The following is an 18,210-nucleotide window of genomic DNA, read 5'->3' as shown; positions in this document are numbered from 1 at the left end:
CTTCAGCAGAGCGCGCACGGGCCCAAAAGTTTACACAAAAGCCTAGAAAGTGCACGCTTCCTTAAAAGGTGACATGCATGGGAACAAATATAAACTGCGTACTTTGACGGCTTCAATACTTACGCAGATTTATATATATATATATATATTTTTTTTTTTATTCGCAAGAAAGGAAATAGAAACTGGTCTGGTTTGAATACTTTCACAACATGTATAATAGAGGCAACGTTTCATGCTTTCTTTTCACTCATGTAGGCACTAACTCCTTCCTCACATTTGCCATGCAGAAAATCAAGAAATGCAGCCCTGAACAGATGCATACTGAAGTAAATTCATCAGGCTTGATGAAAAGCAGCTGACACACATCTTGGAAGGATTTAGTATTCTCTTTGTGTAAAAAACAAACAAACAAACAAACAAACAAACATATTTTCGTTCTGTGGAAGATGGGGTGGGTGGAGCTTTAGTACATCTGGTTCACTTTGGCGTCCAGACATGACCTGAACATAAAACAGCAAGACGACCAGGAGGGCGTCGAGCGGTGGTGGTGGTGGTGGTGATGGAGGGGTGGGATGGGGCTCCCCTTTTCCTGGGAAGCGGGAAGAGACACAGCGCCATCTAGTGCTCCGTGTGACCTGATCTTGGAAGTGACTTTGGAAAATTATAGAGAAGCAGGCAGAGAATTGGGAGGTGTGGTGTTCATTTGGCAAGGTGTTGATGGGGGTGGTTGTTGCATGGTTGCCATGGACATACATAGTGTGTGTGTGTGTGTGTGTGTGTGTGTGTGTGTGTGTGCGCAAACTGTAGGACTGTGGGGGGAAAAAGGTCTGGCCTGGACTCAGATTTTCCACTGAGATCACTGTGTGAGGGAAGGAAGGAGAGGAAAGGAGGGATGAGGACAAGAGGAGGGGGACATCTGGTAAAGATCTGTGTTTATTAGCAAGCTCTCATAGTAAATCTGTTGGATTTTTGGCAGCTGTGGCAGCTCTGTATAAATTGTGATGCCTGCATTTTGAGATGTCTCAATACCAGCCTTCATCAGGGGTACATGCGTGCCTTCGTAAAGGCAGTTGGGGTTTCAGTTACTTTGGTGATTTTGTTTTGAAAGAAGGCACCTAGTTTGTCTTTTTACAGTCTCGAGGCAGGCAGGTGGGACTGAAATCACCGAATCATCTCAGAGAGAAGTCATACGAAGCAGACTTACACAGCATTACGTTGTGGGCACGGCCTGATGGGTTCCATGATGCTCAGAGGAGATGAGTAACATTTATGCCTCCAGTCTACACATACAAACATCTTGCAGCATTTAGCGCTCCACCGCATTTCTCTTTGATGGTTGTGTTTCCATGTGAATGGCAGAGAGGTGGGTTTGACTCAAAAGCTGCTATGCACATGGAACTATGGATGAGATGAAACACAAGCATGGAACAAGGCAGAGTTTAAAAAAAAAAAGAAAATCTCTTTTCCAGTGAAAACATGAAAGTCAGCACAGATGGAAGCAATTAATCACATTGTGCCTCTTACATTATGACTCAAGATCTCATTTTCCCTGAGGTCTGAGTTAACAAGTACAGCGGTGGTCTGACTCTCAACTTTTCTGTTAGGTAACTCAGTTTGGTTCATGAACAACTAAAATACATTACAAAAATTGTGCTGATTGCTGTTTATCGAGGCTCACAAGATTTCAGATACCGTGAGGCGCCAGTCAAAACATAAGGAGATTGCCGGTTAATCAAGATGCCAAACCCCACCAAAGAAAGTAAATTCAGGAAATGGGCCAGATTAACTTCCGTAGTCGCTCATCAATCTCATCTCTGAATTGTCTGATTGGTCTAGTCTGCAGCAAAGTAAACTTCGGATTGCTTCCTTCACAAATTGATGGGAAGAAAACCCCAGCAGTGATTAAATCAGCACTTACTGACAGAGCAGAGAGGGTGTGTGTGTTGGGTGGGAGGGACGGGGGAGGAGGGTGAGGGGGGGGGGGTGATGGTTAACGGTCACCTACTGCCACCTAGTGAAACATCCAAAACTGTTCACACTTCCTCTGAGAACAAATCCAGTCAAAATGCACAAAGAGAAATAACCAAGGTATTTTAATTTGAAACTCACAAATCTTGCAAACCACTGTGGGGATATAAAAGGCCGTCAGGAATAAAGTGAAGTTGAAATAAATGGCATCCGCGTTTTAACTTGATCTCACGGTATTTGTCATCCAGCATATTTACAGAAACCCACGGCGTTCACTTCTGCCACTTTCAAGGCCTTTCCAAAAATATATCTTCACCTATATTACAACATAGTACAACATAGTACTAGTAGTAAGTATTACAACATTACAGTAAGACAGAGCCCCCTACAGGCCACAGTGGGAAACTCTTTTCTCAACTACTTTCTGCATTCCTGATCCATGTGAGCAGCTGCTGTGTTGGTCCAAACCTGTTATATAAAACAATTTAGAGAAATGATCTGCTGATAGACAGAGAGGAGACATGATGTCAAGCTTTACATGATGCATTAACTGCTTTCAAAAGGCCGAACAGCTGCTCTTCGTGGCTGTGAAGGGTGAGCCTGAGGCTGGATGTGGCTACTGCTTGGGACTTCTACTGTTGACTCTATTGTGCTGTTCATATGTCCTGCTTTTCTCTTCTTTACTGCTTTTATCAGCATGAGCCAAGACAGCATCATTAAGCCACTGTCAAGTATGACAGATGTGTTATCTATAGTGGCTTCAATACAACCCTCAGCCAGCAAAACCATGTCAATTCACTGCACACACACACACACACACACACACACACACACACACACACACACACACACACACACACACACACACTACATTTAACGAGTGTGACACTCATTGCAAACTAATGTACCGCAGCCAGAATCTTAACAACCAAAGCACAGGCATGGCAACAGTCACAATCACAGCTACAGTCTGTCCATCAGCCTGGCGGGGGGTTGGTGAGAGAGCAGGGTGAACTCGCTCCCCGGTTATCTCTGTGTGCCTGAGCAGCCACAGCTGAGGGCATAATGACTCGGATTGCGGTCACAAGTAGCCTTTCTATGAAACCGAGGAAATGCAGGAAATATTACCAAAGTTATTGTGAGGGAATGCAAAAGTAGTTCAGAAATATATTGTCTCTGGGACTCTGAAGGGGCTCTAGAAAATAAAGTCCATCATTAATATCAAAGTTCATGCGTAACAAACTAAAAAACAACAACAACAACAACAAAAAAACACGAGTACTCCAGACAACAGCTGGAGGGGAATGAGGGAGAAGAACCGTTTGTTTGTGCTGGTTGTCCTTGAAAAGTAGATGATGTGATTACATTTCCTTGACAGTGAAGAGGAACCTCAGAGTCCACAGTAACCGTACAGCTTCACTCTAGATTCTGCATTTCTACGTTTAGTTAGTCCGTTGAATTCTTTGTCAAATGCATTGTTTCAGTAAAATGTTCCGAGCTCGTCGTCCAGCTTGCCTTCACGTCTCCTTCAGTTCATGTTAGAGTGGCTCTTCAGGTGCCTCCTCAGGTGGTTCAGGCAGGTGTAGGTCTTGGGACAGATCTGGCAGTGGTAAGGTCTCACCCCTGAGTGGTTCAGCATGTGCTGCTTCAGCACGCTTCCGTCCGAGAAGGCCTTCCCGCACTGAGAGCACACGTACGGCCGCTCTCCCGTATGCACGCGCATGTGAACTGTTACTTTGTGCGCCATTGTGAAGCCTTTGCCGCACACCGTGCACTTGAACGGCCTCTCTCCGGTGTGGGTGAGCCTGTGGGTTCGCATCGCACCCATCTGGGAGAAAGCCTTCCCGCAGTCGGGGCAAACGTGCGGCTTCTCTCCCGTGTGCACCCTGGTGTGACTCCTCAGACCTCCTGCGGTGGAGAAGCACTGCGAGCAGTGGGTGCACTGGTAGGGCCGCTCCCCGGTGTGAGTGCGCATGTGCTGCTTCAGGTCGTAGCGGTTTCTGAAGCCGCGGCCGCAGACCAGGCAGCTCTCGGGTCTGTCGTCGTTGTGGCGCAGCTCGTGGTTGGACAGACACTTTTCAGACAGGAAACACTTGCCACACTCCTGACACTGGTAGGGCTTGTCGTGGTCCACCCTCTGATGGTACTTCAGCTCGCTGATGCCAGGGAAGGTCTCGTCGCAGTATCTGCACCTGAAGCGATGGTTGGGGCTGTAGGGAAGCTGGTGTTCGCTCATCTGATGGTTCCTCAGCAGATGCGCCATCTTGAATGTCTTTCCGCAGTGGGAGCACTCGTATTTCGTGAGCAGCTGCACGCACTGGTGCCTGACGCGCTCGTGCAGAGACCTGAACTGACAGCCGCACTTGGTGCAAATTTGAGCAGCGTTTTTACACTTCCTCTTCCTGTGGCCGGACAGGTGAGCCTCCGTGCGGAAGGCTTTACCGCACTGGGAGCATTTGTAAGGCTTCACCGCCGTGTGGAACCTCTGGTGCTCAAGAAACTCAAAACGATACTTAAAGCTCCGTCCACACAGCGGACAGTTGTGGGTGACTCTTCCTCGGGGGTACACGGCTTTGACAGAGGATTTTCTGGAGGAGAGAGACAATGAGGAAGTCCGGTGACCTGAGCTGCTTTTCCTATGCTTACCTCCGCTCATTAATTTGGCGGCCTCCATCTCGCCGATCTCTTCGTGCCGTTGTTGATGTTTGACCAGACTCTTGGAGGAGATGAAGCCCTTTCCACACTGCTTACACTGATAGGGTTTATCATGATCCACCTGCTGATGATACTTCAGGTCACCAATTCCTGAAAAACCTACTCCGCAATGGCTGCACTTGAAAAGGCGGCTCTGAACGTGAGTTAGCAGGTGCTCCTTCAGGCTGCTGGACTTTGGAAAACTCTTTCCGCAGTGCCCACAGTCGTAGTTTCGCCCCCGCTTTGGGCAGTGGTGTCTGAATTTGTCCAGTGAGGTTGGAAAGCTGTTCCCGCATTTAATACACAGATATGCAGCATTTTTACACTTGCGGAGCCTGTGGCCCGCCAGCAGGGTGGCTGTTCTGAAGGCCCGCCCACACTCAGAGCAGTTGTAGGGCTGCAGCCCGCTGTGGACTCTCTGGTGCTCGATGAGGACAGAGTGATGCTTGAAGCATTTGTCACACTCGGGGCATTTGTGGATCGATGACTGCTGCCTCCTGCGAGGAGATGAAGAGATATCAGTTCTTTTAGGCGAGTCGGGAAAGTCAGCTGAGGTGGAAGGGTTTGTAGACAGCTCTTCATCAAACATGACGATCTGAGGGACGTCGGTGTTTTCATCATCACAAGCACTCGGGTGGGAGGCGATGGCCACTTCCAGCGATGGAGGGAGAGACAGAGACGGAATCAGAAGATCATCTGACTGAAACGGAGCTGCAGCCAGAACGAGAAAAAAATGAAGGTGAATGCATTGTTTCATGTCTTGACTTTAAACGTTGTGCCTTGAATACATGCAAACTATAAACACACCAATGCTACTCTTGGCCAGTTTCCCATGACACTGTTTGCTCTGGAGGAGAAACTTCAGGTCGTCTCCGTTTGACACGCACTGCATGTACTCCTCCAGGACAGCGGGGGCAGCACTGATCCAGGAAGCAGTCTGAGAGACAGGTGTACAACAATTTGTATTTCAATTTGAAAGAAGACCTTTTCATGTTCTTGATTATATTTTACTGATCCTCTCTGTACCTGTTTGAAGTCGGGTATCGGCAGCAGCTCCTCTAGTCTAGTGAAGAATTCACAAACTAGAGTTTCCAGTGCCGTGTCGAAGTCAGGGCCGTACTCGATAGGAAACACGTTCTGTCAGATGAAAGAGGACAACGCCATCAGCACGGGACATAATACTTTCAATTTGATGCGTAAAATAGTGATAGAACTTGATTTAAACTTTTTTTTTTTATCAAGTTGATCTATTTTCACCTTGAGAAAGTGTTCTCTGCCATCAGTGTCTTCAATGAGGCCTTGCACCAGCTTCATAAAGTTGGCCTCCGGTGCTTCAATCACAGGATCATTTGTCTGGATTAGAAAAAAATGAGACACCAGTCAGATAAAATCAGGGCAATAAAATATTAAAACACCCAATTAGGTCTGTGAGTAATTATAATTGTCATCATTGATCAATCTGATGATTGTTACTTGTTCATTCAATGCAGCATTTTATCTAATAAAGTCTGAATATGCTAAAAATAAATGTGTCTACAACATCTCCCTAGAGCCCAAGATGTCTTAACATCATTTGTTTTGCCTGACCAGCAGTTTAAAATCGTCTATACCTTCAGGTAACATAAAGCAGAAAATCACAATATTCAGAAGTTAAAACCAGTTATTTTGTGGGCATTTTCGCTTTAAAATATTAGTGAAACAATCAAGATATGTAAACAGCATCACTCGCCTCCTCGATGCAAGAAGATCGGATTCGGTTCAGGTGCGTCTCAACAGCCTTGAGATCTTCTGGGTGTTCAGAGCGCAGCAGTTCAAGAGTTGTCTGGAGGAAATGTAATATTGTGAATTAAATGTCTCCCAGACCAGCTGGTCTCAGCTCTCTGATTTGAATCTGGATTACACGTGATGGATCTCTTACCCGTGCTCTGAGGCCCAACGAGAGCAGTCTGCCTTCTCTTTTGCTCATCAGTTCAGGAACTGCCTCCGTTACCATGGACACGAACTCCTCCAGTTTCCCGTAGTGCTTTATGTTCCTCTGGCGCACCACCTCCCACATCACAGCTGACATCAGTCGAAGCGGCGGGACCAGGAGAGCCAGCGAGGACAGAGGGACGCTGAATTCTTCAGAGAGAGATCAGAAAGGCTCAAAACAAACTTTAAAAAAAAAAGGATGAAAACCTTGGACACGACGGTGGCCCAGAATTTATATCATAATGTTAAATCGACTATATTTAGATATTGAAGACAGGTTGGATTAATCAACATGTTTATGTAAATATCGTGCATGTGTTGTCTTTAACAAATATATCATTGGGAAGATGGTGAATAAATCGAAGTGCTGTTGGGAGACTGGAAGAAGCTGCCTCTCCTCTCAGTCCTCTCATGAGTCCTCTCCGTCCTGTCTCAGTCCTCTCATGAGTCCTCTCCATCCTCTGTCTCAGTCCTCTCCGTCCCCTCAGTCCTCTCCGTCCTCTGTCTCAGTCCTCTCAGGAGTCCTCTCCGTCCCCGTCCTCTGTCTCCGTCCTCTGTCTCAGTCCTCTCTCAGTCCTGTCTCAGTCCTCTCCGTCCTGTCTCCGTCCTCTGTCTCAGTCCCCTCCGTCCTCTCCCTCCGCCCTGTCTCCGTCCTCTCCATCCTCTGTCTCCATCCCCTCAGTCCTCTCAGTCCTCTCCGTCCTCTGTCTCCATCCCCTCCGTCCTGTCTCCGTCCCCTGTCTCTGTCCTCTGTCCTCCTCTGTCTCCGTCCTCTGTCTCTGTCCTCTGTCTCCGTCCTCTGTCTCCTAATGACTCACCAGCTGCAGCGACGCGGCACCACAGGGTTTTTTAACGTGTGCAGCTCTCAGCCACTCATTTCATGTTTCTCGTCCCAATTGTCGGACTAATGCTCAAATGCTCAAACAAACATGACGTGGTTTTATAATAAACTTCTCTCACTTCGACAACGAGACGTCGAGAGTTTCTAAATCACTCCGAGATGTGAAGTTTACATCCGCTGGCAGCTAGCTGTTAGCATAACATTAGCATCTTCGTTTCAAATTGACGCCCGTCTTTGTTTGACTGCATAAAAAAAAAAAGCATCAAGTTTACATTACGGTGGAGATTTATTATTAATAATAATAATAATAAAGTACTGTCACTGTTTGTGTCCAAGATAAAGCGTCAGCTAACGCTACCTAGCTGGCTACAAGGCCGCCGGCGCCGCCCGCTCACCGGGTTCTTGTTCCAGGGATTAGTCGAGGCCCGCGGAGCCTCGGACCCCCGCTGGCTTCTCTTTACGAGGTCATACGTACCCATGTCGTTCATTCTGAAGTTCTTCAACACCGCTGCACGAAGGAAAACTCAACCCGATGGACGATCTCTCATCGTTTCGGTTAGCGTGCCGGCTAACAGAGTCGGACGCTTCCGGCGCCAACTTCTTCCTGAAAGCGCGTCGTTCGTTGTGGCCGCAGTCAGGATGGAGCAGGGACGCTCGTTTTGTGTCACCGGGGCAGCCCGCCCGCGTAAAACGAAGCCTCCGCACTCGACTGTCAAAATCGCAAGCACCGCCCCTCCGGATAACGCAAATAATACATCTTAAAAGTAACGTTACAACTTGATAAACTGTGTTATCAACGCTTTATGCATTTTTAATGTGTTAAAATCATCCCCAACAAAATTTACATATATATATTTTTTTTAGTTAAAACGTTTTGAATTCATATTAAAATGTTAAAAACTACATGTAGAAATAGAAGACATTGAATTTATTATAATTTCTGCTTCAACCGAGCATCAACAATTATTTATGTGTATTTCTTCAACTTCAAACATCGAACACTGATACTGCAGGAAGTTCAATGTTAGATTTAAGTATACATGTCACGGCCGTCAGAGACAAACAAATGACGCCATAACTTCACTGTGATTTATTCAATGTTTGTAATACTGCTCACTAATACTGGTAAGAAGACGGTAGAAACAGGCACACATGACTACAGAGGGAACATGTCGTCCTGTCGATCATTTTAACACACAGTTTAGGACATATAAAAAACACACACTTGTATGTCAATCCCAACAGCTGCACCTGAATTAAGTGAACTTCACAGTTCACAATTAAAACAGAATAAGGACATAGTCAGTGAAAACAAGTTCTTCTGCAACATAAGTCCTCACAAGAGAGGGCGAGTGTGAAACCTGCAACACTGCTTAAGTGCTGAAAGTCAAAGACGGTATTCACTTGTAGAAGGTTGAATGTTAAATAGTGGAATCAGACAGACGGGGTTTGGATGACACTGTGAGAAGTTATGTGTCTCTTCAGGTGGTTGAGGCGCGTGTACGTCTTGGCACACAGATGACAAGCGTAGGGTCGAACCCCCGTATGTCTCATGGTGTGTTTCTTCAGTTCGCTGCCACGTGAGAAACCTTTCCCGCATTCGGAGCACACGTAAGGGCGCTCCCCGGTGTGAACGCGCATGTGGACGGTCACTTTGCTCGCCATCGTGAACGCCCTCCCGCACACGGTGCACGTGTACGGCTTCTCCCCCGTGTGGGTGCGTCTGTGTATCTGCAACTCGCCGGCGGACACGAACGCCTTCCCGCAGTCGGAGCACAGGTAGGGTTTCTCTCCGGTGTGAGTTCGCACGTGTATGTTGAGGTTTCCCGACACGGAGAAACGTTTCCCGCAGTACGTGCACTGAAACGGCCTCTCGCCCGTGTGACTCCGCACGTGGAGGTTCAGGTCGTGTTTGTTCTTGAACGCTTTGCCGCAGTGCGCGCAAATCTGAGACCTCTGTTGTCGGTGGCGCAGCTCGTGAGCCGCGAGGCACGCGATGGAGCTGAAAGATTTCCTGCACTGCTTGCACTGATTGGACAGCTCGGGAGGATGGATCTTCTGGTGGGACCTCAGGTCGCTCATGCTGGGGTACTCCTCCCCGCACTGTCGGCATGTGAAGAGGCGGTTCGGGTTGTGAGTCAGCTCGTGCTTCCCCAGCTGGTGCAGTTTTTTAAAGCTTTTTCCGCACTGAGAGCAGTCGAGCTTCTGGACGCTGTCGACGCACTGGTGTTTATGTTTCTCCTGCACAGACTGAAAGCTTTTCTCGCATTTGATGCAAATATAAGCTGCTTTTGTGCACTGCGTCCGTCTGTGAGTCGACAGATCAGAGGTCCTCCTGAAGGCTTTTCCGCACTGCGAGCACTTGTAAGGGTTTTCTCCGGTGTGCAGCCGCTGGTGCTCCAGGAGCTCGTACCTGTAAATGTAGCACTTCCCACACTGAGAGCATTTGTGCGCAACTCTCTGCCTCGGCTGGCCGATCACAAAGGCAGACGTAGAGGGAGCCCGGGAGGTGGCTGCAACTCGGCCACGGAGCTCCTCTACAACACGCACATCAGGGATACTCTCAGCGCACTTCTCTGCTGCCGTTCGTTCTTCATTGCTGCCGTTCGGAGAGTTTGACTCCTTCTCGGACGACCATCTCGTATCCTGAGTGTCGGAATCGGCGGCTTCTTCAGGAGCGGTCGCCTCAGATTCACTTCGGCTGTCGAATGTTTGTGTGTTGGATCCGGCCTGTTTGCCGTTGGTCTCTCCCTGTGAAGCAGGCAGCGATAATGATGCGAAGAGTCGCTGCTCTGAGGGAGATGGTACTGTTTGAAAAAAAAAAAAAAAAAAAGTCATTTTAAGGGTGTTACTTTTCACATCAGTTGTAATATAGCATGTGGTTTAACCCCATTATAAAGCTTTGGTGTAGCAACCGGGCCCGTTTTGGGAACCACCTAAGCCCAATAAAGGTCAAATCATTGTTGAGAGCATCAAAACTAACTCAATGACTTCTCCCAGATCTAAAGGTAGGAGAAGTTCCCCAGTGTACTACGTTAGTAACTTTTGTCTTAAAGCTTTTTGGGTGTTGTTAATAGATTATCGGTTTAAGATTTTCAAAATTTTGGGAAAAATACAAACAGAAATGATAACAATAATGATCAAAATTATAATGACATTGCATATTTTTGATAGAAAAATGTAATATTTTCTAGGGAGAAGACCCAAATATCCCCACCACCAAAAACATCGACTCAAGTCTTCCACAAACTTCAGGAAAACACTGATATCTGCACCGGAGCTGCAACCATACCAATTAAAATGATTTTTGTTCAGCTAACTGAGAAACCAATTTGGCTTTAAATATCTGAGAGTAGTCATTAATGTCAATTATAAAATAAACAATTATTTGTTTGTTATTCAAAACCCAAAGATATAAATTTACAATGATTAAAAAATTTGACAGTTCTCACCCACAAATGCATTTTGATTGATTAATTCCTCGCTGTGATTAACTCACTGATTGTTTAAGCACTAATGTGGACACATAAACCGGGCTGGTAGTCTGTGCAGACACACTCACCACTGGAGTCCATCTTGGTCATCTTCCAATGGCCTGGGTTGCTTTGCAGTAAGACTTTGAGGTCATCAGCTTTGGTCACACACTGCATGCAGTCCTCCAGCACAGACGGCGTATCGCTGATCCAAACCGCAGCCTTTATCAAGCAAACACGTTCAATTTAATGCACTGGGAACAAACCAACCTTCTCAATTCAACAATTCATTTTATGAAACATTATTGTGTTTGCTCTACCTGCTTAAAGTCTGGTATGAGCAGCAGCTCTTCCAGTTTGGTAAAGAACTCGCAAACCAGTGTTTCCAGTGCCGTATCGAAGTCGGGCCCGTACTCCACAGGAAACACAGTCTGAGAAAATCCAACCCAACAAATAGATTTCTGATTATGACGCATTATCTGATAAGTAAGGAAACAAACTTACACCGTTTTATATTTAAAATAACTGTGAGACAACAGCAGAGACTCACCTTGAGAAAGTGTTCCCTCCCCTTTGAGTCCTCCAGGAGCTTTTGAACAAGCCTGACAAAGTTTTCTTCAAGAGCTTCGTTTCCTGTATGAGCCTGTCAAGTTAAATAAACACACCTTAAATAAGCAGAACGCTTTTTAACCGGCCAATATTCAATATCGGTGAATGTAAAGTCTAACACACCTGTCTGGAGCTGGTTTGCAGCAAACTGTCCAGGTGTGTTTTAACAACTGTGAGATCCTCTGACTGTTCACAACTTAACATCTGTAGTGTCATCTGGAGAAAACATTAAGCGCAGTCAGGTTGTTAAACCAGATAATCTCACTGTGTATCTACCAACATCACAGTGAGGACATGTAAACAACAACATCCAACTGCTAGCGCCTCCTCGTCTAGTCTACATGTGCAGAAGTTTCAGCTGTTAGTGTCTTTAAGTTGTAGTAGGTCAAGAAAAAGTCTGCTATTAAACTCAAATCAACCGTGGATATTATCTTCAAGACAAAGCGAAGGTCGATTGGCAGAAAGAAGCACGAGAACGTCAAGAGCTTTTTTGCGTAAATGTATTTTACTTAACCGTATTTTTCTCCCCAAAACAGCGTGGTTGTATGCGGTACCTCAAATAGTCAAAGAAAACAAAAAAGGTTGTGATATGATTCAAGATTTACTTTATTAAAGTCGATATCTGCTGAAAGTGAACTTGCGGTGAGTTGCTGTAAAGTGCGTTTCAGTCTGAGTGACTCACCTTTGCTCTTAAGCCCAGTGTGAGCAGTCTCATCTGTCTGTCAGTCAAGATGTCAGGGACGGCCTCGGTTACCAAGGACACAAACTCCTCCACTTTCCCGTAATGCTTTATATTTCTCCGACGAACCACCTTCCACATGGCGGCCGACATCACCCTCAGAGGGGGCACCAGGAGCCTCAGCGATGCCAGGGGCGGGGGACCGTCTGCATGGGGAGGAACAACAAACCGATCCAGACACATAATAATATAATAACATAACATCTGTGTTAAAATGTTGAGTCTGCAGATTGCCATTAGAAAGTTGTAGTGATGAAAACAGGATGCAGTTCATGTTGATGTCAAACATATGATGTCGGATAGCAAAGTAAGCCACGTGAAAAAGACTGCATGCAATTATTATTATTATTATTATTGTGTATGAGAAATGTTAATAACTACAAAGTTAGGCAGGTGTATATATATATATATACACACACAAATATATATATATTTGTAAATAACAACATGTCCTTTTGGTTCACCTGCCTAATTTAATATTTGGGTATGGCACCGGTGTAAGTTTATTTTAAGTTCAGCTCTTACGTGTTGTGTTTAATATTAATACTTGACGATATCAGGCTTATCAGTGAAGGCGACATCAAAACAAACCGACATGAAACCCGAACAAAAATGAAACGTTACCCATTTTACTCTTCTGTGATAGCTGAATGGACACCGAGGACAGCTTCCTAATTAAATATGATCCTTCTCCTGGAGCTGCTGAACGAGCTCTCAGCTGAACAACTCGCTGCCAACTGTAGCTGAGCAACACTTCCGCATGCTTCTTCTTCTTCTTCGTGTTTTATTCGGTTGACATCCTGTAGCTTTACCGCCCCCCTGCGGTCGGCTACAAAGCAGCTCACAAGCAGCAACCACAGCTCTTTCGACAAAATTAAATCAAGTTAAAGATTTACAGAATTACTGATTATCACATGAATGTAACACAAAGAGAAACACGAAAAATATCATTAGAGACATAAGATATGAGAAAACATTCCTATATTGATGCAGCTCTTACTGCTTACTACTTTTGACGCAGCGTTGCAGATTTTAGTAGTTTTTGTTTGATGTATAGATTCATTGACAAACATGATGAAATATATAATGCTTAACTTGGTTTAGCCATTGTAACTGAGAGTGACTATTCAAAATAAAATTTTCTGAACAAAATAACACATAGTCAGCTCAATCTTAACAAGGTCTTGACTAAATATAAGCTCACTATATTTTATTTTTAAGGATTTCTAACAAATTGTTCCATTTCAAATCGACAGCAGGCCTATATGACTGACTTTGGTCAGACCAACTATTCTAAATATCTCTGACTCTTCGTCAGACTGAATTTAGAACGAGGATAAGAGAAGGGGATTTCATACAGAGATTGCACATCAACAAATAGATGGGCCTCTAAAATCTTTATTACATGCTCTGTTGTTTAACATAAATCTTCCATGTTGCGTCACATTCCTTCTGTCCCCAGATTAACTTCCAAGCCAGAGAACCACCTAAAACTAAAATACCAACAAAGTCAAATTTTTCATTCTTCAAACTGATATGTAGATGCATGAATCCCCTGGTGGTGGCACTGAAGGATTAAAAACAGCAATGGCCCAGTAAGTATTTATCAGGAACAGAGGAGCCAGGGGAGAAGTAATTAGATAGTGCCTCATCAGGCCATCTGGGCAGCGTTAGCAACCATGACTAAGTAAATCCTTTCAGTGCATGTTGAATGACAGAAGGGCCATGTACCTAAAAAAGGCTATATTTCCTCTTTTGTTTTTTTGGATGCTCAGCCCTTTTAGTTAGGCCGATTTCAGTTTTTTTTTTATAACTTTATCATCAACACAGCCACACAGGCCTACAAACTTACAACATCATACATGAATTCAAACTTTTGAATTTACATGATAGTAAAAGTATCTATTAATTTCTTAAATAGTGTCCTAATCAGTGGATCTTAATTTTAAATTGAGCTTCCATTTCAAGGCACATAGGAAGTAAATTCAAACTGGTAAACAGGGTTACACAATCCCATTTACAAAAAAGTTGGGACGCTGTGGTAAATGTAAATAAAAACAAAATGCAATGCTTTGCAAATGTCATTAACCAATTTTTAATTGAAAATAGACCAAAGACAACATATAAAATGTTGAAACTAAGAAATGCTATGATTTTATATAAAAAAAAAAAAAATCAATGTTGCCAGCAACAAGTTCAAACAAAAATTGGGGTAGGGTTAACAAAAGACTGAAATAGTTGTGTAACAAAAAAAATAAACACCTGGTGGAACATTTCACAACTAATTAGGTTAACTGGCAACAGATCAGTAACATGATTGGGTATAAAAAGAACATTTCAGAGAGGCAGAATCTCAGCAGTGAAGATGGTGAGAAGTTCATCACTGTGAAATTCGCTGTGGGCAAATAGTGCAACAATCTAAGAATACTGTTCCTCAATGTAAAATTGTAAAGAATTTGTGGATTTCATCATCAATAGTTTATAAAATCATTAAAAGAGTCAGAGATATCTTGAGAAATCTCTGTATGCAAGGGAACAAGGCTGAAAACCATTATTGGATTGCTTTGATCTTCAGGCCAGTGCAGGCAGCACTGCATTAAACACAGACACAAATCTGTAGTGGAAATCATTGTCTGGGCTCAGAAACACTTCTGAAAAACACAGCTTTGGAGCAGCATATGTTGGCATCCAGACAACGTGTCTTTCAGGGAAGGACTTGCTTATTTCAGCGATAAAATACCAAACTGCATTCTACACATACTACAACAGCATGTCTCTGTAGTAAAAGAGTCCAGGTATTAAACTGGCCTGCCTGCAGTCCAGACCTGTCACCCATTTAAAAAGTTGGGCACATCATGAAATAAAAAATACGACAAAGGAGACCCTGAACTTGCTGAAATCCTACATTAGGGAAGAATGGGACAACATTTCACTTTCAAAACTCCAGCAATTGGTCTCCTCAGTCCCTAAATGTTTTAATAGTGTTATAAAAAGAAGTGGTGATTTAGCACAGTGCTAAACACCCCCAGTCTCAACTTAAAATGTGTTACTGATATCAAATTCCAAATGATCATAATCCTTTTATAAAACAATAAAATTATCTCAGTTTCAACATTTGATATGTTCTCTTTAGTGTATTTGTAATTAAATAAGGGTTTACAACATTACGGGGTTTTAACTTTTTGGGAAATGGAGTAGTAGCTAGTATCCTGTCAAAATCATTTTCATGTGTTGCACTTGGCCTCATTACCAGTAATTCTGAAATTCTGGCTATAGTTTAGTGTATTGTTTAAATAAAACGATACAAAGCAGTCGCTTACAGTGTGTAGTATCTTTCTGACAGCACACAACCACAACAAATCTATAGAAGCTCATTTTAGGGGAAGAAAAGTTATGCTAGATAGAAAATAAACAATACTCCTAAGATTTGAAGTTCAAGGTTTGAAATACCAGTCAAAAATTTCAAAATGTCAAAAACAATCAAAATATTGTCTTGATGAATGTGTAAAATTAAAACTTAACATGTATTTTTTCTTTGAATCACGTGTTGTTTTTTTCTTTGCAGAGGGACTTCCATAAAAACCACTAAAACAAACTCCAGAATTATTTTGGAAATTCATCGGAAACATAACTGATCCAGATAAACTCTTGAAGTGTTACCACTGTCAGAAAATATTAACGTTGCAGTAATAAGTCTGATTTTGGTAGTTCGTTCATATTTCATGTGTAAGTTCAGCGTGTTGAAAAATGAATTACATTCCCATTGACCTCATGATAAGACACATCATGAGCCTCATTTTAAATTTATGTTATTTGAATATGTGGCACAACATGCAATTCATCAAATGTCTTTTGTATTCAGAGTTTAGCATGTTCGCGTAACATGCAGTCGATTTGTAATCTATTACATTGACATTGCTGTGTTTTACTGTGTGCTGGTGCATTTTGTAATTAGACATAGTGCCTTTTTAATCTTTTCAAAAATGTTTTCTCTCTCTGATGAAGCTTTAATCTCTGCCACATGTCCAAACGCTTAAAAATCAGATCAATTACCAAGTCACATTCAGTCAAGTCACATTTTTCTGGCATTTCACGCACACACAGTTAACATCTGTCTATTAGGAGAATGAATGGGAAAAGTATAGTGTGTGTGGTAGATGTGTTAATGCATGTATGTCCATGTGTACTGTATGTATGAGTGTGTCTGTGTGTGTGAGAGAGAGAGAGAGAGAGAGAGAGAGAGAGAGAGAGAGAGAGAGAGAGAGAGAGAGAGAGAGAGAGAGAGAGAGAGAGAGAAAGAGAGAGAGAGAAAGAGAGCAAGTACGTGTATTTGTGTTTCTGTGAGTGTGTAATTAAAACAAGTGATTTTTTTTTTACATACAGATTATCCCTCTATCCCAGCTGGTCAGAGTTGGATTTGACCACCCCAACAACCAGAGAGAGAAAATCTCTTTGGGGCTAAGTCCAAATTGGCACCCTTGATGATTTTTTTTTCCAAACTGAAAATGTGGGAGTGCTCAACTCTAAACTTGAATTCGCACTGATAGCAAACAAAATAAATATATATGTATCCATTGATGGTACAACCCGCTGACATCTTGAGGAATGAAGAGTCAAGTCCTGGAGGCGGAAAATACACACAAATGCCAGAATTTCCAGTTTCTTTGGTTTTATTTTTTTTTTTTTTTATGGCTACTCCACTATATTATTGAATTTTGCATGACTACAGAAGATCTTTTGGTGGTTAATCATGCAGCAGAATCACTGTGTGGTATTCTTTGGTAAATATAAATTCATAATCAGCAGAAATCATTTAGGCTACAGTACGTAGTCGTGGGGTTTTATGTGATTGTACTGCATTTTTGGAGTTATTACAAACAAATTTAAGCTTTAAAGGGCAATTCACTCACAAGGCCACAGACAGCCATGGAGATGCAAAGGTTTGTGCACAGCTGTCCTGCTTTTTTTTGGTTGACACACATGAAGTCAGAGAAAGAGAAAGAGAGAGAGAGAGAGAGAGAGAGAGAGAGAGAGAGAGAGAGAGATTTAGCAGCACCCTGATTTATAATGAGGTCAAATCAGTTAACTGGTTCCTCATGTGAAAACAGCTCTGATTTTTCTCTTGATTTGTTTTTTCAGTACAGTATGGAGAATTTATTGTACAGAAATAATTATAAATACTAAATGTTGATATAAGTAATTTGCAATGTTTTAATAAGTGTAAAGCTTTGCTTTTCCCCCAGAATAATCCTAAACACGAATCACCACCTAAACTGACTGTTGGAAAATCCACAAATATGGAAAAGAATTTTATTACCATTTAATAAATAATCCATGAAATGTTTAACCTAAATGCAATACAGACAGTCAGGTTCTCAAAGAAATTCTTTTATATAAATATGAACACATGATATTTATATAATTTGATCTTGTTATGGCCATCATGAGAGCCACTGAAATCGCCTTTCAATATAAATACGTTACAAAAAATAGGTAAAAATTAGCTTTACATACATTATACAGCCTCAAAGCTCTTTACACACTTAATTATAAAATGAGCTTTCAGTGCATTCATCCTCTTCCAATCCACATCCATCAGATCAAATTAAATGGTCTAAAGAGATTCAGATAAGTGTGCGGACAACAATCAAAATTAGGCACATGATTTAGGGATTATTACAGCCTTTCTTTGTGATTGACACACAAGTTGAACATGTATTGCATTTGCAGTGAGAAAATTGTACAGTGAGAAAATATATTTCTTTATATATTTTATATTGAATTGATATATAATTGTGCTTATCTTCATTTTATTGTGTTATAAAATAAATACACTTGCATGCTAAAGTACCTTCATTCAATTAAAGTGCATAAAAACAGGATATAAATTATGAACCACACCATGCAATAAAATT

At 42.8% G+C, this 18,210-nt stretch overlaps 1 protein-coding gene across 1 annotated transcript; it reads right to left on the bottom strand.

Moving 5' to 3' along the window:
* Nucleotides 1-140: 140 nt before the first annotated feature.
* On the bottom strand, nt 141-12,927 carry LOC138628381 (zinc finger protein 721-like). The gene is made up of 14 exons (XM_069711392.1): nt 12,920-12,927; nt 12,239-12,441; nt 11,680-11,772; nt 11,498-11,590; nt 11,268-11,378; nt 11,037-11,169; nt 8,911-10,281; nt 7,870-7,982; nt 6,581-6,790; nt 6,392-6,484; nt 5,920-6,015; nt 5,689-5,799; nt 5,470-5,599; nt 141-5,373 (listed from the first exon to the last, which is right to left on the bottom strand). The coding sequence occupies exons 1-14, from the start codon at nt 12,921-12,923 to the stop codon at nt 3,497-3,499; spliced, it is 4,638 nt and encodes a 1,545-aa protein (XP_069567493.1). The 5' UTR covers nt 12,924-12,927; the 3' UTR covers nt 141-3,496.
* Between the last annotated feature and the right edge of the window lie 5,283 nt (nt 12,928-18,210).

This window comes from Brachyistius frenatus, unplaced genomic scaffold (assembly GCF_029030835.1).
Source record: "Brachyistius frenatus isolate BFR_SWC_R1_liver_20210118 unplaced genomic scaffold, ASM2903083v1 Contig_99, whole genome shotgun sequence".
Lineage (NCBI taxonomy): Eukaryota > Metazoa > Chordata > Actinopteri > Embiotocidae > Brachyistius > Brachyistius frenatus.
This window is presented reverse-complemented; position numbering and strand designations above follow the sequence as displayed.